The following is an 18,731-nucleotide window of genomic DNA, read 5'->3' as shown; positions in this document are numbered from 1 at the left end:
GCATTTTTATTTATTTATTTATTTTTTACTAGTAATGGTTGTGATCTGCGATTTCATGACTGCGACATTATGGCAGACAGATCGGACACTTTTGACACTATTTTGGGACCATTGTCATTTATACAGCGATCAGTGCTATAAAAATGCATTGATTACTGAGTAAATTACACTGGCAGTAAAGGGGTTAACCACTAGGGGGCGGTGAAGGGGTTAAGTGTGTCCTAGGGAGTGATTCTAACTGTGGGGGGGGGGGCTACACCTCGCATGACAGCGATCACCGCTCCTGTCACTAGGCAGAATGGGGAAATACATTGTTTACAAAAACATCTCCCCATTCTACCTCTCTGTGACACGACCGCGGGCACCCAGTCGACATCGAGTCTGTGGGACCCACGGTCGCAGTTGTGCACGCCCACAACACTGCTTCTTAAAGGGGATGTACCTGTACGCCCTTTTGCCCACCAATGCCAATCTGCCGACGTATATTGGCGTGCGCTGGTGGGAAAGCGGTTAATAACTAATATTTATGCTTTGTTTAGAGACAGATACACTATATTGGCAAAAGTATTGGGACACCTGCCTTTACACACATGAACTTTAATGGTATCCCAGTCTTAGTCCATAGGGATCAATATTGAGTTGGCTCCGCCCTTTGCAGCTATAACAGCTTCAACTCTTCTGGGAAGGCTGTACACAAGGTTTAGGAGGGCGTCTATGGGAATATTTGACCGTTCTTCCAGAAGCATATTTGTGATGTTAGGTACTGATGTTGGAAGAGAAGGCCTGGCTCAAAGTTTCTGCTCTAATTCATTCCAAAGGTCTTCTATCGGGTTGAGGTCAGGACTTTGTGCAGATCAGTCAAGTTCATCCACCCCAAACTCGCTCATCCATGTCTTTATAAACCTTGCTTTGTGCACTGGTGGGCAATCATGTTGGAACAGGAAGAGGCCGTCCCCAAACTGTTCCCACAAATTTGGGAACATGAAATTGTCCAAAATATATTGGTATGCTGACGCCTCAAGAGTTCCCTTCACTTGAACTAGGGGCCAAGCCCAACCCCTAAAAAAACAACCCCACACCATAATCCCCCCCTCCACCAAATGATTTGGACCATTACAAAAAGCAAGGCCCATAAAGACATGGATGAGTGAGTTTGGGGTAGAGGAACTTGACTGGCCTGCAAAGAGTCATGACCTCAACCTGATAGAAAACCTTTGGGATGAATTCGAGTGGAGACTATGAGCCAGGCCTTCACATCCAACATCAGTGCCTGACCTCACGAATTTGCTTCTGGAAGAATGGTCAAACATTCCCATAGACACCCTCCTAAACCTTATGGACAGTCTCCCTAGAAGAGTTGAAGCTGTTATAGCTGCAACGGGTGGACCAACTCAATATTGAACCCTACGGACTAAGACTTGGATGCCCTTAAAGTTCATGTGCGTATAAAGGCAGGTGTCCCAATACTTTTGACAATATAGAGTATTTATTCCAATATGAATTTAAAAAAAGCTTGAGCAAACATGTTATGGTGACCTAAAAAATGCCTCCTTCACTGGGGCATGATAAGCCCTGGGAAAGCGTGGGAACCACAGCGAGTGGTGACGAGAGGAGGAGGACCTATATAGCGAGTAAAAAGCCAACCGGACCCCTTTTACAAAAACAGTAGATTGCTGGCTGAAAAAAATGGCTGCAACCATGATCTCACAATAACCACTTGCTGACAGGACCTTTATATACTGTACGTCCATCCGTCTATCTGCATATAGTTAACCTATCACAGTTTTCATTGGTTCCTTTGTATATACTGTATACATGTTCCTTTCACAGCCCCGTCCCTCATTACTATAAAAACCTCCTTGCGTTCTTATTCGGCATCGAAATAATGAATGAAAATTTTTGGGAGCTGCAGAACATTTCTCTGGGATATCACATTTACGATTCGTGCGCCGATGCAAACAAAGCTGTAAAAAGCGTCCTACAGATATTATCCGGGCCGGGGAGAACCGTCCCCAACTATTCCTGTATGAAACAAAAGCAGATCATCGGTTTTATCGGAGATCATCACTCCAGGACGACCATACCTATAGCTCAGGTATTGAGTGTCTACAGGTACACCCAGGTGAGCTTTTCCTTTTACTCGGCTTTACATTTTCCAAGGTGAACTCAATCTTAACAACTGTTTCTGTGTCCTCCTAAAGCCGAACTCCAGGCAAACAGCTAAATATGTTGTAGATACTGTATAGATATATGGAGGGCGTGTTACCTGCTAAAGGATTTGTATTTATGTCCATCCAGTCCTGAGATCTACACAGCCTTCCACACATTATTATAGCTAGACTAGAGACCAGACTTTTCTCTTTGTGACGGAAGTGATCCCACACTCCGATTGAGTGTGTCAGGTCACCTTGAGGCGAGGTGACAGATGTACACCGTAGGGATCAGGAGTGCACCGCAAGGTTGTGGACCCTACGGCTGACTGCTGCAGACGGGGGACAGATCCCACTGGGGTTAGAGCGTAAGATTCCCTGGGGCGCGGAGTCTAAGAGCCAGCAGGTGTTCACCAGCGCCTCTAGTGGTGAGGATGGACTTGGCTGCAACTGGCTCCAGGTCGCGACCCCCAGGGTCCCCCAGCTCCCACCCACAGTAGGCAACAGGAGGATAGGGATGGTGAGGGACAAAGCCAAGGTCGGGGCCACAAGCAGACGGGAATAGTCAGGGACACGCCAAAAGGTCAGGATCACAGGCAAACAGGGATAGTCAAGGACACGCCAAAGTTGGTAACGGAACAACAGACGAGCACACGGCAGGTAACAGGAAGCTAACACACAAAGGTTGATCAGCAGGGCTGGCCTGCAGTGCACAGGTTAATATAGAGCTCTCTGATAGGAGCTAGGGTGGAGCCATGCCAGAGGATGGATTACAAAAGCAAACAGGTGAGGGTCGGCTGGTCTCTAGATGAACACATGGAAACAGGTAAGCAGACAAACTATTGCATAACCATGACAGAGTGCTTTCCATCAGTATATCCCGCTTCCTCCAATCTGACTCCAATCAGATATTCCAACCGCTTACAAGCCCAAAACAAGACAACACTTGCTTAGCTGCTCAACATGGACTCCTTTATTAGAACCAAAATGACAAGTATTTATAATACAGTAGAAGACTAAAACCTAACCTAATTAGCATGAAGCCTGTGTCCCGGATAGGTCTGTCACACTCTACTACAGTAAAGAAAACAGATTGGTCACCTTCCAGCCCCCAACCTGTGATTCAACCATGAGGGGGCAGAAAAAATGACCTCAACTCTCATCTCTTTGCCACCATGGTTTTGGTCACCACATATGCATGCAGCCCATATGATTGGCCCTTATGCTGCGTACACACGGACGGATTTTCCGAAGGGAAATGTTGGATGTGAGCTTGTTGATGGAAAGTCCGACTGTGTGTGTACACTCCATCGAAACATTTGTTGTCGGACTTTCCGCCAACAAATGTTGGCTAGCAGGTTCTCAAATTTACCCCCAACAAATTTTGTTGTCGGGCTTTCCGACCGTGTGTACACAATCCCATCGCATAAAAGTCCACGCATGCTTGGAATCAATGCTCACCAAACACAAACACTAGCAGAAAGAGCCCAAAGGTTGGAGCATGACTATCGAACTTCCTTTTTATCGGCTCGCCATACGCCTTGTACGTCACTACGTTCGTAATTGTTGGCCAACATTTGTGTGACCGTGTTTATGCAAGACAAGTTTGAGCCAACAACCTTTGAACGAAAATGCACGGTTTTGTTGTCGGAAAGTCCGATCGTGTGTAGGGGGCATTAGTGTTACTCCTCTCTTTTCCAGTCTGAGCCCAGTTGTACAGCAGATTGTAAGAGGTTATACTAAATCGATTTTTTTGGTAAACCGGTTGCATTTAAAGAGATTGGTCACCTTCCAGCCCCCAACCTGTGATTCAACCATGAGGGGGCAGAAAAATGACCTCAACTCTCATCTCTTTGCCACCATGGTTTTGGTCACCACATATGTTTTATATCTGCCTGGCATTCATATTTAAAGCCGAACTCAGAAAATGACTCAATGTGGGCCAGCTTTGTACAACCTGATGCTCCATGTTTTTTTTTTAACAGTCTGGCCACTGGTGAAACATTGGCTACTTAGGGTAAAATGGACATCAGAGGGCACTTCTAAGTGGGGCAAGTTAGTGTTTATATTTGAAAACATGAAAAAGGCACTCACATTTAGTAAGATGTAAGAAGCAGGGATGAGCCGAACATCCCCCCTCCCCCCCGGTTTGGTTTGCACCAGAACATGCGAACAGGCAAAAAATGTGTACGAACACGCAAACTCTGTTAAAGTCTATGGGACACGAATGCGAAAAATCAAAGGTGCTCATTCTAAAGGCTTATATGCAAGTTAATGCCATAAAAAGTGTTTGGAGACCCGGGCCCTGGCCCGGGGGACATGTATCAATGCAGCAAAAAGTTTTAAAAACTAAAGTTTTTTTGGGAGCAGGTTTTTTAATAATGCTTAACCAGTTTCAGACCGGACCAATTTGCTGGCCAAAGACCAGACCACTTTTTGCGATTCGGCACTGCGTCGCTTTAACTGACAATTGCGCGGTCGTGCGACGTGGCTCCCAAACAAAATTGACGTCCTTTTTTCCCCACAAATAGAGCTTTCTTTTGGTGGTATTTGATCACCTCTGCGGTTTTAATTTTTTGCGCTATAAACAAAAATAGAGCGACAATTTTGAAAAAAACACATTATTTTTTACTTTTTGTTATAATAAATATCCCCCAAAAATATATAAAAAAACATTTTTTTCCCTCAGTTTAGGCCGATACGTATTCTTCTACATATTTTTGGTAAAAAAAATCGCAATAAGCGATTATTGATTGGTTTGCGCAAAAGTTATATTGTTTACAAAATAGGGATAGTTTTATAGCATTTTTATTAATAATTTTTTTTTTTTAACTAGTAATGGCGGCGATCAGCGATTTTTATTGTGACTGCGACATTATGGCGGACACATCGGACATTTTTGACACATTTTTGGGACCATTGTCATTTATACAGTAATCACTGCTATATAAATGCAGTGAATCCTGTGTAAATGACACTGGCAGTGAAGGGGTTAACCAGTGGGTGGCAGTGTAGGGGTTAAGTGTTCCTAGGGGTGTGTTACTAACTGTGGTGGGGTTGGGCTTTCATTTAGTGAACACTGATCTCTGCTCCAATTACATGGAGCAGAGATCAGCGTCACTAGTTGCTAGGCAGAATGGAGAAATGCTGTTTACTCTGCATTTCCTCCATTGGGCCGCTCCGTGAGACGATCGAGTCCGCGGGTCCCGCGACCTGACTCACGGGGGTCCCGACCAGCGCGGGAGAGCACTGCCGCCGGCGCGCTCCCGATGGCAGGGCGGCATTGAATATTGGACGTACCTGTACGCCAATATGCCTGCCCGTGCCATTCTGTCGACGTACATCGTCGTGCGCTGGTCGGGAAGTGGTTAAAGAGAAAAAATAAAAATGAAATATCCCTTTAAATATCGTGCCTGAGGGGTGTCTATAGCAGGGGTGGCCAACCTTTTGAAGAGCAAGGGCCACTTAAGTGACATGGTAACAAGTCGCGGGCCACAATGAGTGGAGTGGGCGGATGACAGGTCCATGTACACTCCGCATATGCAGAGCGGACACAGCCCACTCTGCTCTATGGGCCCTCCGATCCGCCCAGATGGAAGGGGACAGATCCCTTTCTGTTTTTTTTTCTTTTAGCGGATCGGATTGAAGGTATGCAGGTGTAAACGGACACAAGCCTGTTCACATTTTCCACTCCATAGAGGTGAATGGAGGGTCTGATTGGGCCGGACCAATCATGTGAAAAGGGCCTAAGGCTGCTTTCACACTGATGTGCTGTGGTCTTCCCAGAGCAGTGCACCTCTGGCTATTCTTGGGGTTAGCTGCACTTTGCCACAGAATTCTATAATATCCTGCAGGTGTTGTGCACTTTCTGAAACGCACCAAACCCGTAGGTAATAACAGAAGTCTATGGCTCAGTGCAGTTTGAAAACAGCCTGGTAACCACTGCAGATTACAGTATTAAACATACCTTCAATAACAGTCTTCGATTCGGGTATCGCCAGCTGTTGTTGTTCCAGGCAGAGTGCATTTGGTATCACTCCGTCTGTGACAGGATGTGGCGCTATACAGGAAGCATCGTCTTATGTGGCTCTGCTACGCAACCGCTTGCTTCCTCTACCACCGACTTCATTCACAACATTGATGCTCTGGGATGCCGGGTCGAGAACCTGCGATCTGGGCTTGCCAACCAGCCATCCCAGAGCAGGAGGTCGAGGGCCACATCAGAGGGCTCCGCGGGCAACATCAGAGGGCTCCGCGGGCCACTGGTTGGGCACCAATGGTCTATAGTATGCCTGTAAAGTGGTGCATGTTTCCTGTGTTTAGAACAATACCACAAAAAAATGACATTTCTAAAGGAAAAAAAGTCATTTAAAACTGCTAGCGGCTGTAATGAATTGTCGGGTCTCGGCCATATATATGAAAATCCTTGAAAATAATGGCATGGGTTCCCCCCAGTCCAATACCAGGACCCTTGGGTCAGGTATGGATATTAAGGGGAACCCCGCACCCCAATTTAAAAATAAATTGCGTGGGGGTCCCCCCAAAATCCACGCTAGGCCCTGCAGGTCTGGTATGGATATTAAGGGGAACTCTGCACCAATTTCTTTTAAAAAAATGGCGTAGGGGTCCCCCCAAAATCCATAACAGGCCCTTCAGGTTTGGCACTGATTTTAAGGGGAACCCCAAGCCATAATAAAAAGAAAATGGCATAGGGGCCCCCAAAACCCATACTAGACCCTTATCCGAGCACTCAACTTGGCAGGCTGCAGGAAAAGAGGGGGGACTAGAGAGCGCTCCTCCTTCCTGCACCAATTTCTTTTAAAAAATGGAGTAGGGGTCCCCCCAAAATCCATACCAGGTCCTTCAAGTTTGGTACAGATTTTAAGGGGAACCCTGAGCCAAAATAAAAAGAAAATGGCATAGGGCCCCCAAAACCCATACTAGACCCTTAACCAAGCACTCAGCCTGGCAGGCTGCAGGAAAAGAGGGGGGACTAGAGAGTGCCCGCCCCTCCCTCCTTAAAAGTACCAGGCCACATGCCCTCAACATGGGGTGGATGCTTTGGGGTCGCCCCCAAAACACCTTGTCCGCATGTTTATGGGGACAAGTGCCTCATCTCCACAACCCTTACCGGTGGTCGCGGAGGTCTGCGGGTGGGGGGCTTATCGGAATCTGGAAGCCCCCTTTAACTAGGGGACCCCAGATCCTGGACCCCCATGTGATTGGGTATCGGGTACATTGTACCCCTACCATTTAAAAAAAAAGTGTCAACATGTTAAAAATAACAAGAGACAATTTGGGAGAAGACCTTTACTAAAAAAAAAAAATACTGTCCCACGATGTCCATTCATCTTCGATCAAAGCGAGAAGAAAACAAATGGAAAAACTCCACCTCCATAGGAGGCTCCCGCTGACTGAAGCTTCTCCGTGATGACAGCTGTTATGTAGCTGAGAGCAGGGCCACCCAGTGATGTAAACAGGTGACCCCACCCTCCTCTGATGTTATGTGATGTCAAATAATAGTAATGGACTTTACGCCACGTAATGGGCCTGAACTGGGGGGAACCCATGCCGTTTTTATCAATGATTTTTATCTATATTGCCGGAATCAGACAATACATCAGTAGAGCAGTACAGCTTGATTGTTTAAATTACTTTTTTTTCTTTAGAAATTTAATTTTGCTGTGGTATTGTTATAAACATGGGAAAAATGCGCTACTTTACAGGCATACTATAGACACCCCCCAGGCACAATATTTCAAGGAATATTTTATTTTTATTGTTTCACTTTAACCACTTGCTTACTGGGCACTTAAACCCCCCTCCTGCCCAGACCAATTTTCAGCTTTCATTGCTGATGCACTTTGAATGACAATTGCGCGGGCATACAACATCGTACCCAAATGAAATTTTTATCATTTTTTGCCCACAAATAGAGCACAAATAAAAATCATGTTTAATAGTTCGTTATAAAATTTTGCAAACAGGTCATTTTTCTCCTTCATTGAAGTGCGCTGATGAGGCGGCACTGATAGGCTGCACTGGTGGGCACTGATAGGCTGCACTGGTGGGCACTGATAGGCATAGTTAAGGTGGCACCAATATGCACAGATAAGGTGGCAGTGATGGGCACAGATAAGGCGGCACTGATGGGCACAGATAAAATGGCACGGATGAGTGGCACGGATGGGTGGCACTAAGGGGCACTGATAGGTACCACTGATAGATGGGACTGATGGGCACTGATAGGTAGCACTGATAGGTGGCTCTGATAGGTGGGCACTGATGGGCGGCACTGATGGGCACTGGTAGATGACATTGATGGGCATGGATATGTGGCACTGGGGTGCAGCACCGTTGTTGAGGCAGATTGGTGGCACTGTGGGCACTGATGGGTGGAACTGTGGGCACTGCTGGGTGGCACTGTGGGCACTGCTGGGTGGCACTAACGGGGGCACTTATTTATTGATGGGTGGCACTGGAAGGGGGCAGGTGGGCACTGGCAGGGCTGGCCGTGATCGGGACTGATGTCCCGATCACGGCCGCCGGTGATCGGCTCTTTTTTTTCTCCTCGCGCTGACAGCGCGAGGAGGAATAATAGCCGATTACCGGCTCCGTTGTATTATCATTGGCTGACAGCTGATCACGTGGTAAGGGGTCGGGATTGACCCCTTGCTCGGATCTGTGATCAGGCGAGTCTCATAGACTCGCCGATCACAGAGCACGCTGCGCGCACCCCTCAGGGGACGTGCAGGCCGCTCGTGCACGGGACGACGTCAATAGACGTAGTCCCGGCAAAGGAGGTCCGCGCTGTAGCCGTCATTTGGCTATAGCGCGGATCTCAACTGGTTAAGCATTATTACTTTTTTTTTGCATTGATACATGTCCCCTGGGGCAGGACCCAGGTCCCAAAACACTTTTTATGGTAATAACTTGCATATAAGCCTTTAAAATGAGCACTTTTGGTTTTTCATGTTAGTGTCCCATAGACTTTAACGACGTTTCTTGGCTTTCGAATTTGCTGCGAACGCCGCATATTGTTCACTGTTCGAAACAAACTTATCTCTAGTAAAAAAGGCATATCTAAAGACCAAGGGAATTCATCTCAGGGACCCGGACTGAACTGCGGCAATCCAGGGAGGTGTAGAGAGAAGCCACCTTCAGCATTTGCACTGTGTGCACAATTATTAGGCAAATTAGTGACCAAATTTGACCAAATCACTATTTTTATGCATTTTGTCCAGCTCCAAGCTCTATAAACTTGAATGCTTATTGGATTTAAGCATATCAGCTGATGTGTATTTGTGTAATGAGGGAGGGTGTGACCTAAAGAGATCAACACCATATATCAAGGTGTGCATAATTATTAGGCAGATTTTTTTTTCCTCGGGCAAAATGGGCCAAAAAAGCAAAACTAGCTCTGAAAAATCCAAAATTGTAAAAAGTCTTTCAGAGGTATGCAGCACTCTTGAAATTAGTAAGATATTGAGGTTTGATCACAGAACCATCAGACGTTTTGTTGCAAATAGTCAATAGGGTCGCAAGAAACGCGTTGAGAAAAAGATTTAAATTAACTGCCAAAGATTTGACAAGAATCAAACTTGAAGCTACCAGGAATCCATTATCCTCCAGTGCTGTCATATTCCAGAACTGTAACCTACCTGGAGTGCCCAGAAGGTTCAGTGCTCAGAGACAGGGCCCGAGAAAGAGAAGGCTGAAATCCAACCACCACTGAACAAGATACATAAGTTGAAATATCAAGACTAGACCAACATATATCCGAAGACAGCTTTTTCAAAGGTTTTATGGACTGATGAGATGAGAGTGACGGACCAGATGGATGGGCCTGTGGCTGGATCAATAATGGACATATAGCTCCACTTCGACTCAGACACCAGCAAGGTGGAGGTGGGGTACTGGTATGGGCTGGTTTTATTTTTTTGGAAAAGCCAAACTGGTGTATTTATTTATAGTTTGATCATTATTTTTTCTTAAGGCGGAGGTCCACCCTAAAGTGGAACTTCCGCTCATTGGAACCCTCCCCCCCTCCGGCGCCACAATTGGCACCTTTCAGGGGGAAGGGGGGTGCAGGTACCTGTACAGTACAGGTATCTGCACCCACTTCCGGCATAGCTATCTGCGGAAAGGGGCGTAGATTACGCCCCTTTCTGAAGGTCCCCCGCTGTCTGCTGAGAAACACACAGATCCCAGAGACAGCAGGGACCATCCTTATTGCGTAGCGCGACTCGCACATGCGCAGTAGGGGACCCGGGAAATGAAGCCGCAAGGCTCCACTTCCTGATTCCCACACCCAAGATGGCGGCGGCAGCACCCGAGAGACGATCGAGAGATCGGCTTTGGGTGCCGACATCGCGGGCGTGCTGGGCGGGTAAGTGTCATTATTTTAAAAGTCAGCAGCTGCAGTATTTGTAGCTGCTGGCTTTTAAAAAAAAAAAAAAACGACGGACTCCCGCTTTAACACTGAAAATAATTATCAAGCTTTAAATAAATATTCCACTTTTGTTTGAAATGTCACTTCTCTTCATTTAAGTTTTTTGGGTTTTTTTTTGGTTGGTGGGGTAAACTGTGACTCTGACTCATAGGCACACTATGAGCTGCATGACATCTCCTGGGCTTATCTCTGTTATTTATGTTTACCCTGTCAGAGCATACACTGACACTCAGCGCTGAGAGAGGTGAGAGAGGCCATTCCCTCCCCTCTGCTGCCCATTCAGTGAAGCCTTTGTATTTTGTGTTCACATAATACAAAGGCTTCTGTGAATGGGCAGGAGGAGATGAAGAGTGAGCATAGCAGCTGCAGTGATTCTTCTGTTCAGGATGCAGAGCTCCTTGGTAAAATAAATGAAGGCACGCTATTTTATTATTTATTTATTTATTAAAATGCTTAACCTACGCAGTCTTACCCAAAGGCCCGATGCACAAAACAAAAGACATTGACATAAAAAGACCTTAAGAAAGGTCCATACATACCAACATGGCAACATACAAAATCAAAACCTGGAGGTCTGTCCATCACACCCCCAGAAAATTAGGTAACTCCAAAAGCTTGTACAAAAAGTTTGGTTTTCAGTTTCTTTCGAAATTTCAGAAATTCATTCTCATGAGTTAAGTCCAGCAAGGTGCAAGACACCCCCTGGGCTTAGCTCTATTATATGCTGTATATCTGGCAGTTTTATAGTGCTCCTGGAAGACAGCTATCCTATTTTCGGAAAGGAACGACACTGATCCTTCTGTGTTGCTCTCCCGAAATGACAGACTTTTGCCGCGTACACACAATACCGGACTTTTCGACGGACTTGGTCCGGCGGACAATCCGACGGACTTTGCAGCTGAGGTCCGCCAGACTTTCAAACGAACGGACTTGGCCACACACGATCACTCCAAAAGTCTGACGGATTCGAATGTGAGGATGTAGAATATGGAAGTTCATAGCCAGTAGCCAATAGTTGCCCTAGCGTCGGATTGTCCGCTGAAAGCCAAAATTTGAAGACAGTCTTATTTCTAGGTCCGCCAGACTTTTGGGAAGAAAAAGTCCGCTGGAGCCCACACACGAATGCTGGAAAGTTTGATCGTGTGTACGCGGCAACACTGTAGCTATCTTCCAGGAGTACTATAAAGCAGCCAGCCATCCAGTAAATAAAAGAGCTAAGCCCAGGGGGTGGCACCATGCACCTTGCTGGACTTAACTCATAATATGCCTTCATTTTTACAAAGGAGCTGAATTCCTGAAATTCAGCTTTAATAACTGGGATTCAAAGATATTTCCATTGCTTTTATGTCTTTTTTTTTTTTGTCGTAGATCAGTTATGGTTCCACAAGTTATGAGCTAAGCAACAGAGACCTATATCCACATTTTTTTCGAACTGTCCAAAATTACCGAACCATCTATTTAATTCTAACAAATCTAATTAAACTCTTGGGCTGGACTTGGGTCGGGGTTGTGGCTTCGAACGACGACAGCGGAGAAAAGGAATTTGAGGAGTTGAACAATTTTCTGGTAAGCGAAGGGATCTGCGTTGCCTTCCTTATAAAGATCGACCACGGGCTTTTTATAGTGAGTGGATCTATTGAAAAAAAAATTGAAATGATTAAAAAATCATCAGCCCACGTTATTATAATTTGTGGATCAAATTCCCATCCGATGAATTTGTTTTTAAATATTTTGGAAAATTTCTTAAGCGACCGAACCTTGATCCTTCAACCGTCTTGGGCGGCTCAGAGTTTTCTTATAAACTACTACGGGAAAATATTTAACGGGAGCTTGGCGCTTGATGTCATGAATATAGAAGTCCCGGACATGTCAGATTTTTTAAACAATTTTACGCGTATGAAATATCCAAATGACATGTTACTTGAAAACCTCTGGATGACCTTCAACAATTGTTTGTCCAACGACCCAGCGAAAAATCGATACTATGGACATTATTACAAACGATCGTTTCATAATTGCACTGGGAAAGGACCAGTCACATTACTTACTAGTTTCAACCAATCTGGACTCTTCCCTCAAGTGTATGTCTCTGTCTATACCATGGCCAGTGCCCTAAATGAACTATTGCTTCTCGGTCAAACTTTGAAAGGGAAGAATTTTCTGTTTTCTACTATTAAGAATCAAGTACATACAATTTTATTTTGAAAGAAAATGTGATCCTTGTTTTAATCTGGATTAGTGTCAATTCTCTAGGATGCTGGAGTTACTTTTGCTCCATGGGTTTATTTGCTTGGTGATGACCCTCTAATGAAAATTTTAGTTCACAAACATGCAATATTTATGAATGAAATACTTTATCCCTTTCATGACTAAGCCTATTTCTGGCATTTGGTGTTTACAAGTTAAAATCCATATTTTTTGCTAGAAAATTACTTGGAACCCCCAAATATTATATATATATAGATATATATCTATAGATATATATCTATCTATCTATCGATATATCTATCTATCGATATATCTATCTATCTATATCTATCTATCTATATCTATATATATATCTATATCTATATATATATATATATCTATATCTATATCTATAGATATATCTATATATCTATATCTATAGATATATCTATATATCTATATCTATAGATATATCTATATATCTATATCTATAGATATATCTATATATCTATATCTATAGATATATCTATATATCTATATCTATATCTATATATCTATATCTATATCTATATCTCTATATCTATATATCTATATCTATATCTATATATCTATAGATATATCTATATCTATATATCTATATCTATAGATATATCTATATCTATATATCTATATCTATAGATATATCTATATCTATATATATTTTTAACAGAGACTCTAGAGAATAAAACAGCGATTGTTGCAATATTTTATGTCACACGGTATTTGCGCAGTGGTGTTTTAAACGCAACTTTTTGGGAAAAAAGGACACTTTCATGAATTAAAAAAAAAAACGAAACAGTAAAATTAGCCCAATTTTTTTGCGTACTGTGAAAGATAATGTTACACCGAGTAAATAGATACCAAACACGTCACACTTTATAATTGCACGCACTCGTGGATTGACGACAAAGTACGGTACCTAAAAATCTCAATAGGCGACGCTTTAATTTTTTTTTTACGGTTACCAAGTTAGCGTTGCAGAGGAGGTCTAGTGCTAGAATTATTGCTCTCGCGGCGATACCTCACATGTGTGATTTGAACACCATTTACATATGCAAGCTCACTTCCGTATGCGTTTTCTTTGCTTCGCGAGCTCGCAGGGACGGCGGGCGCTTTAAAAATGTTTTATTTTATTTTTTATTTTATTTTATTTATTTGAAAATGAATAAATTGTTTTAAAAAAATAAATAAAAATTTGATCACTTTTATTGCTGTCACAAGGAATGTAAACATCCCTTGTGACAGTAATAGGTGGTGACAGGTGCTCTTTATGGAGGGATCGGGGGTCTAAAAGACCCCAAATCCCTCCTTTACACTTCAAAGTATTCAGATCGCTGAAAACGGCGATTCTGAATACCGTATATCTTTTTAAAACCGGCGACATTGGCAGCTGAGTAAACGGGAAGTGACGTCATGACGTCGCTTCCATGTTTACTATGAGGAGACTGGAACGAAGCCGCTTACAGCTTTGTTACAGTTCCTCCCCAGCAGCCGGAGGCGTCGGATTGCGAATCGGTGCTCCCGATCGAGCGGGAGCACCGGTAACAGCGGTGAGAGGGGGGGACGTCCCCTCCCGCTCCTCCGGCATAACAGCTGATCCCGGTATACCCCCCGGAAGTCGAGTACGCAGATCTGCGTACACTCGGCGGGAAGGGGTTAAACCTCTGAGCTAAATATTTTCATCATGAGGTGTACATCATGTACTGTATCAAAGATAAAGCCTGGGCTTGAATGCCCTGTACACACGGTCAGACTTTCCGATGGAAAAATGTGCGATCGGATCTTGTTGTGGGAAAATACGATTGTGTGTGGGCGCCATCAGATTTTTTTCCATCGGAATTTCCGACACACAAAGTTTGAGAACTGGATCTAAAATTTTCTGGCAACAAAGTCTGATTGTTTAAATTCCGATCGCGTGTAGACAATTCCGACGGACAAAGTGCCACGCATGCTCTAAAAAAATTACGAGACGAAAGCTATTGGCTACCAGCCCGTTTATAGTCCCATTGTACGTCTTCTACATCTCCACGTTCAGAACGATTGGATTTTCCGACAACTTTGTGACCGTGTGTATGCTAGACAAGTTTGGGCCAAAATCCATCAGAAAAAAATCCGACCGTGTGTACAGGGCATAATAATAATGTGGACTCCATCTGACTTTTTCCGTCTGAATTTTTCAACACACAAAGTTTGAGAGCGGGATCTACAGGATCTAAAATTTTCCAACATCGAAATCTGATCATTTAAATTCCGATCGTGTGTAGCTAATTCCGACAGACAAATTTCCACGCGTGCTCAGAATAAATTACGAGACGAAAGCTATTGGCTACTGCCTCCTTTATAGTCCCCGTCGTACGTGTTCTACGCCAACTCGTTCTTGAGGATTGTAAAAATTCTGACAACTTTGTGCGACCGTGTGTATGCAAGACAAGTTTGAGCCAACATCCGTTGGAAAAAAATCTGATGGATTTTGTTGTCGGAATGTCCGACCGTGTGTACGAGGCAGAACTCTTAAAGTGGAAGGCCACCCTGAAAAAAGAAAATACATATAAAAAATTAGAAAAAAATCATAAAAAAAAAAAAAAAAAATGAAAAAAATAATTTTTTTTAACTTACCAGAAATGCCTGTTGCTAGACACATCATCCTAATCTGCCTCTTCCTCCTCCGCGGAGATCTTCTTTCTTCTCTCCTCCGTGCGGCGTCTTATGGGTAATGGGTCGCACTGTGTTCTGGGAACTGTGTGTCCCAGAACACAGCGCGTCCCATTCACAAAGCGCTGCGCGACTCGCGCATGTGCAGTAGGAAACGGGCAGTGAAGCCGCAAGGCTCCACTGCCTGTTTCCCTTACCCAAAATGGCGGCGCTGGGACCTGAGACTGAGGGACGGGTCAGCCTCGGGCGGCCGACATCGCGGGCGCCCTGGACAGGTAAGTGTGCTTATTAAAAGTCAGCAGCTACAGTGTTTGCAGCTGCTGACTTTTAATTTTTTTTTTTCAAAACCGGCCCTCCTCTTTAACCTGCTGGGACTTAAAGCAGAGTTCTACCCAAAAATGGAACTTCCGCTTTAAGTGCTGGTAACCCCTGACATGCCACACTTGGCATGTCCTTTTTTTGGGGGGGGGAGCGCGTAACCTGTTTTTACAGGCACCCTGCTTCCCCTTCCTCCCTTGGTGCTGCGGCGCTGGAAGGAAGTTTACATCTTCCCCCTACCTCCCTGCAATCTTCTGGGACACGTCACAGGTCCCAGAAGATTGCCCAGCCATTCACAGCGCAAAGCCCGGCTCGTGCATGCGCAGTGCGTGCCTGTCTGTGAACCCACAGCCGGTAGTTAGAATGCCCAATGCAATACTCCCAAGATCTCCAAAATTGGGTCCTTATGCACCTCATAAGGGGCACTCCATAAGGATGAGCTGCCAATGCTTCTAACATGTGTCACCAATGAGAAGGCTTAATTGTTGTGTGTTTACAATTAAAGCAGAGTTTCACCCATTTAAAAGACAGCAGCTACAAAAAGTGTAGCTGCTGACTTTTAATAATCAGACACTCACTTGTCCCGGGGTCCAGCGGTGCGGGAGTACGGAGCCTCGTTCCTCTCCCCCTCCTCTCCGCAGCGACGGAATTCTGTGATCATGAGTAGGAAGTGCCAGCAGCACACCAGGATCTCCAAAACTGGGTCCAAAATTTTAATCACATAGTATCAAAAAAATAAATAGAAGCAACGTTTTGGAGCCACGTAGGACCCCTTCATCGGGCATGTGACATCGCTCCAAAACTTTGCTTCTATTTATTTTTTTGATTGATTGATGATGTGATTAAAATTTTGGACCCAAATTTCGGAGATCCTGGTGTGCTGGTGGCACTTCCTTCTCATGATCACAGTTAGAATTCCGGCGCTGCGGAGAGGAAGGGGAGAGGAACGAGGCTTCGTACTCCCACATCGCTGGACCCCGGGACAGGTGAGTGTTAGGCATGTGCATTTCGTTTAGTTCCGAATCGAAATTCGGTAGAATTTTCATTATTCGGACATACGGATGCATCACGATACACAATGCTAACGAATTCAACCAAATTCGGACGTAATTTGAATAAAATTCGAAAAATTACATTTTGCGACCCAAATTTGGGGCCACGTATCTCGGGGCCACTTATAGCTAGAAACCCCAAATTTGGTATGCAAACACAGTAGCACTAGCGCTACAACATCTCTAAATTTGGTGTTTCTAGCTATAAGTGACCCCGAGATACATGGCCCTAAAGTCGGGTCACAAAATGTCAAGCACTTTTCGGCAGCAGAGAATTACATTTTGCGACCCGACTTTGGGGCCACATATCTCGGGGTCACTTATAGCTAGAAACACCAAATTTGGTATGCAAACACAATAGTACTAGCGCTACAACATCTCTAAATTTGGGGTTTCTAGCACCAAGTGACCCCGAGATACGTGGCCCCAAATTCGGGTCACAAAATGTCAAGCACTTTTCTGCAGCAGAGAATTACATTTTGCGACCCGAATTTGGGGCCACATATCTCGGAGTCACTTATAGGTAGAAACACCAAATTTGGTATGCAAACACAATAGTACTAGCGCTCCAAAATTTGGGGTTTCTAGCACCAAGTGAGCCCGAGATACATGGCCCTAAAGTCGGATCCCAAAATAATTTCGAATGCGGTTGAAATAATTTCGAATCATGTTGAAATCATTTCGAATTCGGTAGAAATATTTTAGTAATTTTTGTAATTTTTTTAATTTTTAGTAATATTTGGTTGAAATATTTCAGAATGCGACCGATTTTTCAAATTCAGTAGAAAATGAAACGAAATCCAAAAACGAATTTAACTAATTTATCGAACATAACTAAACGAGATTAATTAATTAACGAATTAAAACAACAATTAAGCCCTGTCATTGGTGGCACACGTTAGAAGCATTGGCAGCTCATCCTTATGGAGTGCCCCTTATGAGGTGTGGGGGCTCCGTCCTCCCAATCCATTCGCCCGGCCCCGAATCTATATGCATGGTGCCAGATGAACAAATTCCACTGTTTTTTTTTTTTTTTAGAATCATATGATTAGATCCGGAGGCTCTAATTGGCCTCAAAAAAGGTGGGCTCTGTGCCCCGGGATGTGCCCTGTGACAATAGCGAATGAATATTCTCTATTGTCTTCCTGATTCCCCTCCCAGCCAATCAGGAAGCGATTCCTGAGACCCGCTTGGCCGAGAGGAGAAGTGCTCGTATTGGAGGAGAAGAGGTAGATGAGGAGGAGACACAGGGGAAGCTGCCGTGAAGCCGAGGAGGAGGAGACGCTGGGTGAAGCCGCCGCCAAGGGGAAGTGCTGCCCGTGACCTAGATGGGGTAAGTGCGAGGCTGGTGATGACCGATTGACCGACTGACAGAAGGAGGGGGGGTGCAGGTGATCTAATTGACTGACTGGGGGGGTGGTGGCAGAAGGATTGTTTGCCCCTCCCCTCCAAAAAAATATTGCACCAGCCGGCACTGGTTAGATGTAGGAGTGTGGTCTTGGGCGGGAGGTTAGCAGTGTGGTCTGTATGGTGTTTTTGCAAGATCAACTACAACCCCAATTCCAAATAAGTTGGGACGCTGTGTAAAATCTGCATAAAAACAGAATGCAACGATTTGTACATTCCATAAACCCGTATTCTATTCACAAAAAAAAACGGAAATAAAAAACGTATCAAATGTTTAATCTGAGAAAATTGACCATTTTAAGAAGAAAAAAAAAGAAAAGTGTACAATGTCTAAAAAAAAACTAAAAATAATAATAATAAAAATAATAAAATAATAACAACAATGTTGCCACTAAATAGAATGATATGAATTGATAGACATGCAAATGATAAAAAAGAATACTTGGCTAACGCATTTCGAGGGTTTTCCTCTTC

General features: G+C 44.3%; 1 protein-coding gene across 1 annotated transcript in view; it reads left to right on the top strand.

Moving 5' to 3' along the window:
* The first annotated feature begins 1,885 nt into the window (after window positions 1–1,885).
* LOC143929581 (vomeronasal type-2 receptor 26-like) overlaps window positions 1,886–18,731 on the top strand; it is a 40,217-nt gene continuing 23,371 nt past the window's right edge. The window contains exons 1-2 of the mRNA XM_077453461.1: window positions 1,886–2,122; window positions 11,971–12,168. Of these exons, the coding sequence (XP_077309587.1) occupies window positions 1,886–2,122; window positions 11,971–12,168 (435 nt within the window). The remainder of the gene's footprint in view (window positions 2,123–11,970; window positions 12,169–18,731) is intronic.

This window comes from Lithobates pipiens, unplaced genomic scaffold (genome assembly GCF_037356315.1).
Source record: "Lithobates pipiens isolate NorthernLeopardFrog02 unplaced genomic scaffold, aLitPip1_a1.2 Scaffold_24, whole genome shotgun sequence".
Classification (NCBI taxonomy): Eukaryota; Metazoa; Chordata; class Amphibia; order Anura; family Ranidae; genus Lithobates; species Lithobates pipiens.
Note: the sequence above shows the minus strand (reverse complement) of the source record. Positions and strands in the feature narration are given on the sequence as shown.